This window comes from Eumetopias jubatus, unplaced genomic scaffold, assembly GCF_037043125.1.
Source record: "Eumetopias jubatus isolate StellerSeaLion01/CBP00866 unplaced genomic scaffold, mEumJub1_p1.0 scaffold_11, whole genome shotgun sequence".
NCBI classification, from domain to species: Eukaryota; Metazoa; Chordata; class Mammalia; order Carnivora; family Otariidae; genus Eumetopias; species Eumetopias jubatus.
The window spans coordinates 38206167-38219870 of NW_028274817.1; the positions used below are offsets into that span (position 1 = coordinate 38206167).

The 13704-nt window shown below is 51.9% G+C and overlaps 1 protein-coding gene across 1 annotated transcript in view; it reads left to right on the plus strand.

The window, feature by feature from the left end:
* The window catches only part of COL4A6 (collagen type IV alpha 6 chain), a 143657-nt gene that overhangs the window by 127061 nt on the left and 2892 nt on the right, over positions 1-13704 (plus strand). The window contains exons 32-43 of the mRNA XM_088028541.1: positions 1393-1456; positions 2486-2560; positions 3079-3186; positions 3280-3387; positions 3902-3973; positions 4302-4427; positions 8194-8310; positions 8644-8805; positions 8998-9096; positions 10944-11090; positions 11819-11935; positions 12803-12994. Coding sequence (XP_087884667.1) covers positions 1393-1456; positions 2486-2560; positions 3079-3186; positions 3280-3387; positions 3902-3973; positions 4302-4427; positions 8194-8310; positions 8644-8805; positions 8998-9096; positions 10944-11090; positions 11819-11935; positions 12803-12994 — 1387 coding nt within the window. The remainder of the gene's footprint in view (positions 1-1392; positions 1457-2485; positions 2561-3078; positions 3187-3279; positions 3388-3901; positions 3974-4301; positions 4428-8193; positions 8311-8643; positions 8806-8997; positions 9097-10943; positions 11091-11818; positions 11936-12802; positions 12995-13704) is intronic.

Below are 13704 nucleotides of genomic sequence, written 5' to 3' on the forward strand. Positions count from 1 at the left end.
GCAAATAACCAAATCAGCTTGTCTGGGTCCTTCAAAGGCAGGGCAACAGAATAGGCATAGGCACGAGATGGAGCTGGGTTCGGATCTCTGTCCCCCGCTCATCAGCTCTGTGATTCTGTGCATATTGCTTACCTTGCCTGAGCCTCGCGTTTCTCATCTGCACAAAACGGGAATGATCCTCAAACCTCCTTCGGGACAGCAGTGAGGATTAAACGCGCTAATCCACGTAAAGCGCTTAGCTTGGTATCTGGCAAATGGTGGGCTCTCCATAAGTAGTAGCCGTCATAGTAGCAGTACTGAAGGGACCGAATGAACTGGATCCCAGAATGCCTGTCCTCCCTGCAGGCAAAGTCCCTGTCCCTCTAAAAGCATCAGTCCATCTGATGGAGAGTGGAGAGAACACACACACACACACACACACACACACACACACACACACACACACACATCCCAGAAGCAACTGCAAAAGAAAGTATTCTTAGCTGGATGGTCCTGACCCCTCCTGCCCTAGGAGGGATGGAGTCAAAGTGGGAAAGCATTCTGGGAGGGGTCCCAGCATGAGCAAAGGCTCAGAATGAACAGATATCCCAAATGTGTGGAAAAAGCCAGGCAAATGGAGGGGGCATCCAGGGTGGGGAGGTCAGCGAACACAGAGACCCGGCCCAGAACTCAGATTCCCACGCAAGGCACTAGGTAGTGTACGTCTTTACTACGGATGGCTCCGCAACTCAAAACCACACCAACTTCCGGGGGAGTCACTGGACTGATGGCAGCTGACACGCCCATGTCCCAGACTCAGACAGAGTGCTGGACATGAGTCAGTCAAGGCAGTTTTTCCTGTGAAAATGGTCACATCAGCCCAAACGCAGACTCCAGGACCTGCGCACATCCAGCCTGCTACGTGGTTCCTTGCAGGGACCCGAAGCTTGCAGGACTCGCAGCTGAGGGCTGTCGCCCTGCCCGGTGAGGCAATCCTTTTCCTTGTGCGTTGTGGCTCCAGAGCTTTGGCATGGGTGCTGCTAGCTGACTGTCTGCAGAGCACACCACCAAGAATCCGGCCGGACGGTCACGTCCTGTATTTTCAAAGAGACTTGCTACAACAGCCATACCTTGATTTCCCAAGATTCTCATTTTGATAGCCATTGGGAAGTTATGAATGACGAGACCAGGATTAATTTGCAGATAGAGTCCCTCCCCTAAAAACCCTGACTATGTTTTTCCACCCTTGGCTCATCACCTTCCCTTCCGCAGGATGCCTCCTCCACCCACCCACCCCTGCCACAGCGTACACAGTAGACCTCTCTCAGGCAATGGTTTGTGGGGGGGGGGGGGGCGGTGAGAGCGTGGGAGGCCCTGAGCTCCGGGCAGAAACGATTTCCATATTTTTCGAAGGGTTCAAAGGGTCTCAATGGAACTCCCGGACTCCCAGGAACATCTGGTCTCCCAGGTTCAAAAGGTGAGGAGCATAATCCCTTCCAGTTCCATCCATGTCGATGCAAATGGGGGGTATTCATCCTTTCTGATGGCTGAGTAATATTCCATTGTATAGATGCTAAGTGAAATACGTCAAGCAGAGAAAGACAATTACCATATGGTTTCACTCACATGTGGAACATAAGGAATAGTGCAGAGGACCACAGGGGAAGGGAGGGACAACTGAATGGGAAGAAACCAGAGAGGGAGAGAAACCATGAGAGACTCCAGGAAACAAACTGAGGGTTACAGAAGGGAAGGGTGTGGGGGGATGGGGTAACAGGGTGATGGACATTAAGGAGGGTGCATGTTGTGATGAGCACTGGGTGTTATACGCAACTAATGAATCATTGAACACTACATCAAAAACTAATGATGTACTATATGCTGGCTAACTGAACATAATTAATAATTTTAAAAAAGTGAGGAGCATTTTCTCTTTTAATGGGTGTTTCCAGAGCAAGGTGGATTTCTAGCAGGCTCAGGGTTCTTGGGGAAGGAAACTCGGTGTTCAAGGGGAAGTGAATTGATTTACCTTTCCCCTTTGGCCAAGACCCCTTTGCAAAGGGCTTTGCTCCTCAAAGACGTGTGACAAACAGTGGTTTGACCCACTTGCCTTCCAAACTCAGCAGCAGAAGAGGGCCTCGGCTCAAGACAGTTTTTTTCCCTGCTGAGCCCAGCCCACGGGGCAGGAAAATTTCCCATACTTGCCATCATCATTGTTCCATTCTGGTGATGTTTTAGCACCCCTCCTCCCATCTTCTCTGCCCATACTGAACCTAGCGATGTCTTCCCAATGGAGATATGCTTCACATAGCAGCATTTCTTGACAGTAGCCTGATAACATCCCAGCCTTTTTTTGGTGATTGGTCACTTTTTACCCAATGCATAGTTTTGTCAAAGATCTCTGGCTACGTTGAATCTGAAAAGGTTTTGCCATCAAAAGATCTCTTTGCTGCAAAATGAGCTCTAGCTTCTCCTGACCACTTGGACAATATCTTCATATCCCCAGGAGATCAAGGTCAGACACTTGGAATTTCCGGTAGCCCAGGACCCAAGGGACAACCTGGGGAGTCTGGTTTTAAAGGTAAGTCTACTGTCCTTTTATCTCACGTGTCTCACAAGCTCCTCAAAACTGAGGATCGGGAGGAATTGGGGAGGTCAACCCCGAGTTCTGTAACTTCTTTCCAGTGCAAAGAAATTCCTACCCTGACACGTATCCACTCATAGGCAGCCCACGGTTTCCCCAAGCAAACCAGTCTACTTTTCCTTTGAGACTCATGAGTTAAGTCGAATAAGACCTTTGGGATAATGGCATCCACTTCCTCCGTTTATAATTATCTAAACTGGTTCTCGAACATTTCCACCCATTTCCACCCACTGTTCCTCCTTATGGGGGCACACAGAGCACGTTTACTTACCTTAGCGGGCAGCACCTTGCAAATGCAAAGACAGGTCTTCTATTACCATCCTTTTCAAAGTTTTTCATTGGACCAGGCTCTCTTGACAGTTCAAGTAGCTTTCCTTTCCTGCTCCCCCTCCCCTGGGAAAAACACGGTGCCCGAAACGGGGCCTGACCACTCAGCATTTTTCTTGATGTTGTAGGTGAGAAAGGAACAGATGGATTCATTGGCGATGTGGGTTTCCCAGGAAGCAAAGGTGAAGATGGGAATGTTGGTATTTCTGGAGATGTTGGCCTTCCCGGCTCCCCAGGTACGGTGCCACCCAACGACTATATTCTGAAAAAGTGAGGGTCAGCTTCAAGCCGTGGCCCACTCTGAGCTCCTGCCTTGCTTTCACTTTCAGGACTCCCCGGGATTGCAGGCATGAGAGGAAATCCAGGGTTTCCGGGTTCTCCAGGCCATCCAGGGGCAACTGGGCCCCTGGGACCTTCTGGCCTAATGGGAACCAAAGGTATGTCTATTTGAGAGGAGGCCGTGGGGAAAGAGGTTCTTCCCTCAGAAAAAGGACAGCAGCTCCTTTATATTAGGAGACACTCTCTGGGGGCAAGCCATTTCCGGGGGAGTCACTGACTGGCCATGTGACAGATAACAGGAAGAGAAGAACAGGGAATCCATGGAGAGAAGAGTTAGCGAGCAAGGCTGTTGTCCTGGCACACATAGGCTTCCCCTGACTTCAGGGTTGGGTAGCGAGTCTCTGGGAGGTGGCAACTCACTGCGTCCTCGAAGAGACCTAATCATCTACCACCCTGCTCTTAAAGCTGTATGGGTCTCTAATGAGACTCAGGAAAAGCTAGGGTGGAGGTTAGGGAGCGGTCTGCTCCCCCTTAGGGCATTAAGTAAGGCCTCCAGAAAGACCATGACCTTTAAAATGAGGACTTTGGAAGGCCCTGGGGGGCAGGAACTTTGGCTGACCCTTCACGATTCCAAAGTTGCCAGAGCCATTTCTGATAACTCTGTCTCCTCAGGTTTCCCTGGACTTCCTGGTTTACATGGACTGAATGGGCTTCCAGGAACCAAGGGAACCCACGGAACTCCAGGTAAGGAAGACCCTCAAGGGCAAGGAGGAGAGCATCGGCTCTTCCAGAAGGCTGGCAGGGGGCTGGCCATGGGTTCTCAACTGTGGGGTATCCCATATCCTTCAGCTCACAGATCTCCTTGCCAGGCCCCCGATCTGAGGTGCCTTGATTTGTGGAGGAAGGAGGAAGGGGGAAGGAGTTTGTTCTTCTACCCAGAATGAGCTCTCCTTCCGATTACTTCAGTACTCAGCTTCTGGTGCGCGTCAGGCAGGCCCCCAGCCCGTGAGCTAGGCATGAGGGCCTCGCCCGCACTGAGTTTTGTCCCTCTTCTGTCTGCATCTCCTCCTAGGACCTAGTATAACCGGCGTGCCTGGGCCAGCTGGCCTGCCCGGTCCCAAAGGGGAAAGAGGTTCTCCAGGAACTGGCCTCGGTACCCCAGGGAAGCCAGGCGTGAAAGGACAAAAAGGTGGCCGAGGTAAGTGAGCCCAAGTCAGGCCTTATAGAAGCTGAGTAAGGCCCAGCTGGGGAGCCAAGGTCGGGGCTCCTCAGGGCCACGTGGCTCACAGGGTTGAGCTGTGCATGTCTTCACATCTCTGGGGAGCTCGGAACCCAGTGGAACTGACTGCTGGGGGGGGGGCATGCCTAGGGCTTTCCTGGAAGGTGTGTCAAGGAGCAGTCCGGTGAGCTCCTTCTAGCCTCCGTATTCCCTCCTGCTCTCCCTTATTAACCCCAGGGGCTCTCTTGTGACCTTGGCCAGGGCCTGACTTTAAAGGTCCTGAGGTCCAGGGCTTGTCCACTTAGCAAGAGATTTGCCGGAAGTTCCTCAGCGTCCAGGGTGGATGGCGCTCTACTCCCAGGGCTCTAAGACAGCATGGCTGCCGGAAGGAGCCCAAGACTGAGGATAAATGTCTCCCTAGGAGAGACACTCACAGGCACTCAGTTAGGATCTGTCGGGTTTACTAGAAAGCAGGTTTTGCCCTAATCTCGGCTCCTGACTCATGATATCAACTGAAGTCTCCTTCCGAGCTTTCCTTTCCCCACCTCTCAAATGGCGAGAATGAAATCTGAGTCTCTCCCTCTCCTTGCGAATGTTCTGAAGACCCAGATACATGGCACTCGATGTAAAACAGGAAACAGATTTAGTGTAGCATCACACCTAGGAGTATGGGCTCTGAAGTCAGACCACTGGATTCAGATTCCAGCTCTACCCCCTCACTGGCTATATGACCTTGAACAAGGAAGTGACTTGCCCCTCAATCCCCAATGGACCCTTCATTTTCCTTTTCTGTAAAATGGGCATAATAAGAGAGTCGAGAACACAGGTTTGGTGAGGAACCAATGAGGAGTGAGGTAATAGGTATAAAAGCACTTAGTGCAGCACCTGGCACATAGTAGGTGCTCAAGAAACATTGTCCGTTATATCATGATGTGTTCCCCAGGGCAATCCTATTTGCAAAATGTTCTGCTCCTCCGTTATGGTTCTGGAGCTTGAGGTCCCCACGCATCTAATTTATGTGCATGTTTGTATAATGCGTGTCTGTTTTCCAGGAACTGATTTCTACATTAATTCATTTTCTGCTGAATTTTATATTGGTGCATCTGCTCTCTCTGTGTTTACTCTTTCTTTTGGTCGGGACCAACCTGTTCTTTTCTGAAAGCCAGCGGCTTCTTCCGAGTGGGGGCTCCCACAGGGTCTGAGCCCATAGGGAGAGAGTGTGGCTACTTTCACAGGAGGTAGAAAAGAGGGGACCCAGATAGAAGCAAAACCCAGATGGTTTCCCATCTTGACTATGGATGCCTGGTCATTAAATTATCCATTTCCTTTTGCTCTCTGAGGTAATAACAAAATCACAATGAAAAATGTAGTAAACAACACATGTGAAGATGGATACAGCTCAGGAACATGATGTTGATTTTAAAAAAACAAAAACAAAACCATTGGGTATGATTCCACTGATTAAAGTTTATAAATAAATGAAAACAAGCAATATATCGTTTAGGGACACAGATATGTGTGGTCAAACTGTGGGAATGATAAACACAAAATTCAGGAGTGGTAGCCCCTCGAGAGGGAGGGAAGGTGGTAGGGATCTGCGAAGGGCATGCAAAGAAGTTCAAAGGTAATGCCATCTTTGTCTTAAACTGGGTGGTGGGAGCAGAGATGTTCATTGTTATCTGGGTGAGTTTTTACTTGCGATTTATAAATATTCTGTTGTTCTCAATATTTAATTAAAACATTGTTTTAAAAGTATACAGCAAATATCTTCCCCCCCCATAGAAACCTAACTCTGTTACGATCATAGAAATCAGTGTAAAATGAAGATTTACCCTGAAGCAAACTTCCTAAAGCAGTCCCTGTCCCTATAATACCTTTATCTAAATAACTTTGAATCACACCCTTCGTTGTCGCATTTGCACTAGATATTTAGAGGCTGCATTTGTGCATCTAAGCTTTTTTTAAGTCTCAGACACTGAAATGAGTTGGAAAAACATGCCATCGGGCATTTTCATGTGCTCCTTTAAAGTGTCTCATTCTTAAAGAAATACATGAGCTTTTTTTTTTTTTTTAACTACTTGAGACCAGGAGGACCTTTATTTCAGTTTTAATGCTAGATTGGTACAATTCTAAACTCAAAAAACAGATAAAAAGAGAAGGCAGCTCCAAAAACTACTATGGGAGCTTTTTATACTCTGTGTGCTGCCCACAGCACCATCTGGTATCTTGTTTATTGCTTTTTGCTTCATTTCACCATATATATATTTTATATTTATATATGAAAATATATGTATGTGTATATATAAAGCTATATTTTCAGGAAAAAACACAATATGTCTCTCTGTTCAGATGTTTACCTTTGTGACAAAGAAAAATACTTGAAAGATTCATCAAGACATAACTGACCATACTTAAAAGTAACACCACGTGGCTTAACAACTTGTTTTTCTTGTTTTCTTTTGTTTCGTCTCCAGACCTATAATAATTGGAGTCTTTTCTTGAAATTTACTTTTTTATTCTTTATGTTCCCTCTGCATTCAGTTCACTAATGAGCTGTAAAAACCACCGGAATTCACCAGTCCGCCATCTCTCTTTATGCATTTTTATGGATTTACTATTTCTTTAACAGAATACAGTAAGTTCCACATTAATATTTCTGGCTTTCTTCATCAGAAAAATAAAAATTCAACATTAGTATTTTTGGATTTTATTGTTACAAAGAAACAAAAAATCATCTCGACCACCAGAATAGTTTTCAACCAGTAGGAATCTATTTCTCGTCATTGGAATGTATCCTAGAATATGCCAAAATAATAAATACATTTCTTTCATGCTACAAGTATAAGATGGACTTTGACATTTTACATATGGCTTTGATGTGGTTTCCCATCAGGATTCCATGTATGTCTTCATATGCATATTCAATAAATCTTCTGTAATCAGTTGAAATTTTCTGGTTTTGAACGTTATAGTAGAAATCGTTCCACAAACAGAAAAGAAGTAAAAAATATCGGAGCAGACAGGTATTCTTTATCTACTCTAATAAATAGCTTTTCTCTTTGACCAAAAGGCGGGGGCGGGATGTGGTATAGAGAAATTTGTTCTATAGGCAATTAAGCAAGCAGCCAGCTGGTATCACCGATTGCCTGTCAAAGCCTTTCCCAGTTTGCCTAGAAGACCCAGAAACTAGCCCTACGAGACACCAGGAGCCGTACTGCCCTTGGGGCCTGCATTCGGACCCAGCACGCGGCTCTTCTGGCTGGAGCCCGTGCCCCACCTCGGCCCTCATACCTTCTCTGGGCAGCCCCAGACATAACTGGCTAATTCAGTGAAAATGTGCCCACAGGGCCAGAAGGTTTAAAAAACACTTTAAAGAAACTTCAGTTCCAGATGTTGCAGTCATGCCTTCTTTTCTTCCCCATTTGAGGGAAATCTGTCTGAAATAGTTCCATTTCCAGTGACACTGGAAGCTAGAACTTTCCAAAGCTCCCTCCCGAGGAGGAACTGCGGCACCTGCTGGGGGGTGGAGGGGGGTGCGCGGGGCGGGGGGTGGAACAGGGAGTCACTGTGACCTCGTGTGGGCTGTGCTCCTCGGCTGGCTGCAAAGGGAGACCAACCGACCGACGGGAGAAGAGCCCTCTGCTGGCGTTCGCCGGTCTGGCCCCTACCTAACCGCTTCCACTTTCTCTGGGAGAGCCTGGCCACACCAAGCCCATAGCGGCCCCTTTTTATTTCTTCTTTGCAGGTTTCCCAGGTCTCCAGGGCCCTGCTGGTCTGCCCGGTGCCCCAGGCCTCTCCTTGCCCTCAGTCATAGCGGGACAGCCTGGCGACCCTGGGCGACCAGGCCTAGATGGAGAGCGAGGTAAAGACAGGAAGCCCCCCGCAAGAGGTTTGGCCTTCACCTTTTGTCCGGATTTGGGAGAGGTCCTAATACAGTCCGGCCCCATTCCTACTGCTGGACAGGCATGGGCCTGCTTGGCCTCACATCCCTCCCCCAGCAGGGACAACAGGGGACTGGAACGGGCTGCATTTGCTCAGAGCGATCAGGAAGGACCAGGCCCTGGGACCCCACACACAGCAAGGGAACATTCTCTGCCCTGGGAAACAGGCTTTGGCTTCCTAGCAGCGCTGAGGCCTTCAGCAGTGGCCACTTCCTGCTCACCGGCCCTCATTCCTCTTCTGATCTTATCCTTAGGCCGCCCAGGCTCCCCGGGGCCCCCGGGGCCCCCTGGGCCATCCTCCGATCAAGGTGACCCTGGAGACCCCGGCTTCCCTGGAGTTCCTGGCTCTCAAGGGTCCAAGGGAGACCAAGGAATTCCAGGTTTCTCCGGCCTCCCTGGAGAGCTAGGACTGAAAGGTATGGCTGCTCAGCCGGTGGTTGGGCCCTTTCCCACTCCACAGTTAGAGATAGCCCCTTCCCGCAGCCCCGTGAAGAGAGGCCCGCTGATCGTGCTCTTCCCGCCCTCAAATCTGCCTCGTCTTCACCCCACCACCCCTCACCCGCACCACCGTGCGAGGCCCTGACTTGCTCTCCTTTGGACTTTGCCAGGCGTGAGAGGTGAGCCTGGCTTCATGGGGATTCCAGGCAAGGTTGGGCCACCCGGAGACCCAGGACTTCCCGGAATGAAGGGGAAGGCAGGGCCCAGAGGTGAGTTGAGAGCACACGCCCGGCTGATCCTGAGCTCGAGGGACAGGTCTGGGGGTCACGTGCCCACAGGAGTTACTGCTCACCACACCAGGAAAGCCTGGGTGTCTGAGGCAGCAGCAGGAAGTTCCTCCAGGGACATACCGTGGTTCATGAGGTAGGAACCACAGAATTTGAAAAGAAGGAAGAGGCTTGGCCTGACCTTGGCCCAGTCCTGCATGAATGATGGGTAATTCTGAGGCTGAGTAGATAGGAGCAGTTTGCACCCAGAGAGTGCAGGGGTGAGAATATGAATCGCTGGCAGAGGCCCTAAGGTCTCCATGCCAGCTTCAGGTATGCCACAAGCGAGGGAGGGAGGTGACACCCGATTCCCAGGGGACAGGCCTTGGGGACATCTCTGCCTCCAGCAGCTCCTGGGACTGAAGGCCACTGCCACCATGGGGCCGGCTACTGATCTCCCCTCTGCATGCCTTCTGCCTTGGTGGGCACGTTCGGTTTGGTTTGCACTCATTGCCACTTACCCACGGGCTCAATTCTGGAAATGAAGAAGGACCCTTTCTATCCTTTACCGCCAGCCCCTCACGCATCCCCCACCTCTCAGCAAGCCCCGCGGGCTGCCTCCTCTTGATGCGCCTCGCATCTGCTCACCTCTCAGCACCTCCCTTGCTGCCACCCGGGTCCAGAGCACCGCTGGTTCTCACAGGAATCACGGCAGCCACCTGCTAACCGGCCTCCCAGCTTCCTCCCCCATTGGGCAGCTCCCCCAACAATCATTTCTCCACGAAGCAGTCGGAGAGACCTTTTACGCCATAAGTCATCCACTGGCTTCCCATAGCAGAGCAATAAACTGTGGCTCCCAAAGTCCCAGGGGACACCTCCCAATTCATCCTCATCATCAGCCCTTCCCCTTTTCTGTTCCCCTTCTTTGCCACACCTGCCTCTTTCATTTAGCCAACCTGGTTGACCCCAGGGCCTTTGCACAGGAGAATTCTACTTCCTAGAGTCCTCTTGCCCTCCCCTCCACCCCCACTCCTTCTAACTCTCTAATGGTCTCAGCTTAAATGTCACTGCTTGTAAGAGGCCACTTATCCCCTCTTTCTCAAGCCGGTTCTCCACCCCAGAGCCCCCTCGGCTCACTGTCACCATCCGTGTCACTGCCACTGCACTGTTCATTTCCTTTGTAGCGCTTCTCACAACTGGCAGGAAGACGAACGGTATTTGTCAGGTTATGCATCTTCCATCTCTGTCAACGGACCGTAGTCTCCACAGCGGTCTGTCTTATTCACTGCTCCATCCCTCAGTCTACCAGGGTGTGGCACATAGTAGGCACCTGAGAAATATTTGGTCAGTGAATTAGTAAGCAGATTGGCACATGTGGCTATGAGTAAACCGGCAGGACAGGCTCAAGGTCCCAGGCCGTGGTGCCCACTAAACCTCCGAGGACGCCTCCCCTTGGCCTCCTTGGCGCTGTGCTCTGACCAGTGAGGGAGTGAACCAGCGACCCCAGCCCCGAACAAAGGCCCAGCCCAGCTCCTTTGCCACAGTCGCGTCCTGACTTGTCTACCATGTCCCAGGCCCTATGCCGGGCCCTGAGGAAACGCGATGAATGTAACCCATTCCCTGCCTTGAAGAAGCCACCAATTCACTGGGGAGGTAGGTGGGTAAAGAGGACATCATGTAAAGCATGGTGACAGTCATCCTGGAGGGATCCACTGGGGACTGTGGAGGCAGACAGAGGCAGAGGCAGAAAGCAGGCGATTGCCCGGTAGAAAGGCGGGCTTCTGGGGCCCCATGCCAGTTGCCTCCTTTGCCCCCACCTGATATTTCCATCTCCTCCACTTACCCCCCAGGCTTTTCTGGACCCCGAGGTGCTCCTGGACAAACACCAATTGCAGAAGCTGTCCAGGTTCCTCCTGGACCCATGGGTCTACCGGGCATTGATGGCATCCCTGGTCTTACGGGAGACCCTGGGGTTCAAGGCCCTGTAGGCCTCCAAGGTAAGGAGAGCACCAGTGACAGGGGACTTCTCGGGGGGAGGGGGAGCTAAGACGGCCTTGGCTGAGAGGCTGAAGCAAGTGGCTGGGATCTCCAGCTCCGAGGATGCACCTTCATGGGGCATTTCCTCCTTTCCTTCACAAAAGCCCCTGAGCTTCTTGCCGGGAAGGAGGGCCAGCAAGGTCAGCAGATGTACTTGGCTTTAGAGAATGTGTGCGCAGAGCAGAGCGACTACTCTGGGCAGCGCGTCCCTCTCTAAATGTGCTGCCCAGGGAAGGAGGGAGTGCGGTGGGGGATCAAGAGCCAGGGACAAAGCCCGGGGCTGGGAGGCCCGGGAAACCCAGCTTCTAATCCCAGCTGATGCACCAGCTCTGGTAAGTGAGTAGTCTCTCCGGGCCCAGGTGTCCTCATCTCTGACGTGGGACTCCGACAGTTTCTGTGCATTCTGGGCGTTGCTGGGAGGATGAGAGGAAGGGAGGGAGAAATAGGTGTGAGGGGGGCTCAGAAGGGCTAAGTGCAGAGCAGTGGTCCCAGGACAGATATGCCCGGACTCGGGACTCCAGCTAGGGACTAGCCCAGGAGGCTCAGCCTGAGTGCTCTAAAATGATGGCCACTGCGCCCTCTCCTGGTAAGTCCTGGGCATGACACACGAGTCCTTTTTTTCTCTGGGGCCTGTTCTCGCGGACCTCCCACACACGGTGTCTGAGCTGCCGGCCTTCTCCCCTTGCAGGCTCCAAAGGTTTCCCTGGCATCCCTGGCAAAAATGGTCTCAACGGACTCCCCGGCCCGCCTGGGGCTCTTGGTGACCCTGGTCTCCCCGGACTGCAAGGCCCTCCAGGATTTGAAGGTCTGGTGATGTCAGCCCCAGGGGGCAGAGGGTTTCCGTGAGGATGGGAGGCTTTGGAATGAGCCCAAATCTCAAATCTGAGAAACAGGAAACCGGGCAGTAAAGCTTGACACTACTAGGAGCCTGGAAGACCAGACTGCATTCCATTCGCTCCCACCCCACCTCTGAGCCTAGGAAGGATGAGACCCCCACCTTCTGGAAGGCAAAGGACTCCTTCCAAATCCTTCTCTGGGTTCTCTCCCAGCTCTCGGGAGAGCTATGACTGTCCTCTAGCCTGGGCCCTGGCCCTGCACCTCCCCTCTTCTACCCTGGGATTCTGACATGGATGGGAAGGGGGCGGTTCAAGGCATAAGAAAGTCTGAGATGAGGAATGGCTGCTACTTACCTCCCATTTGACAATGGAGATGGCAAATCAGTTGTCCTGCGTGGAGAACGGCTCTGAGGCTCAATGGAAAAGGGGGGCGATTAATAAGCCCCGTCTGCCATGGGCAGGAGAGTGGGTGTGATTTTTGCCCCGCTAGTCCCAATTCTGCTTCTGCTGCCTCTGATTCAGCAGGGTCTCGGTTATGTCCTGGGAGAGCCTGCAAGATCCCCTCGTAGAGGACCTGAGGCCAGGTGGCAGTGGGAGGGGAGCTGGGTAGCACACTTTTTCAAATAGGAACTCTGCTGCTGGATACACCTGAGTTGGCATTCCAGCTCCACGGGCTACGGCACTTGTGAGCCTGTTCCCTTATCTGCCAGCCGGGGTAATCATGTTGCTGTGAGGATCCAGTGAGCCATGCGGTGTGCCGCGCTCGGTGCTCGCCACGAAGTCTGTAGCTGCCCTTATGAGCGGCTCAGCCCCCTTTCCCGCTCTCTCCCTCTCAGGTGCTCCAGGGAAGAAGGGTCCCTTCGGGAGGGCTGGAGTGCCTGGGCAGAGCGTGAGAGTGGGGTACACGTTGGTGAAGCACAGCCAGTCGGAACAGGTGCCCCTGTGCCCCGTCGGGACGAGCCGGCTGTGGGTGGGCTACAGCTTGCTGTTCGTGGAGGGGCAGGAGAAAGCCCACAACCAGGACCTGGGTAAGTACTGGCTCTGACACCAGCCCTGGCCATCCTCCACCCCCCCCCCACCACCACCAAGGAGGATCAAGAGCTCCCCTCCTCGGTCCTCCCGGCCCGGGGCGGGCCCACCGTTGGGCAGCAGGGTTCGAACACCAGCTGTTGCATCAGGCGGATCTGGGTTTAAACCCTGGCTCTCCCACTTACAGGCGGGGGACCCTGGACAAATTCCTCGGCCCCTCTGAGCTTCCACTTGCTCCTCAAATGGAAACAAAGCTAATGCTCGTACCTATCTCAGAGGCACAAGGATCGTAAGGATTACATGAATCACCCAGCGGAAAACGCTTAGGACAATGTCTGGCATGTTAAGCATCCATTACACATTAGAGATTAGCAGGAGTAATAATAATAATATGACCTGTGGGGCAACAGCAATTACCCAGGAATTAATTGTATTGTCTACAGGTGTGCCGACTCTGAACCACAGACTCGCTCTATTAAATGCCGGTTTTACGCCACAGATTAATTAGGGAGTCGTTATGCGGCTTATACAAAGATTCCTTTCATTCTCAAACTTCCCTGGTGAGTTGAAAATAGGATTTGACCAACAGACGCCAGTGGATGTACCATGTGCCAGGCCTGGAAGGAGGGTCGTCCCTGCTCTGGGACAAGCGATTGGATGCCAACCCGGCCTGTCCAGCCCTAGTGGCGCCGGGGACAGTCTCAGCCCC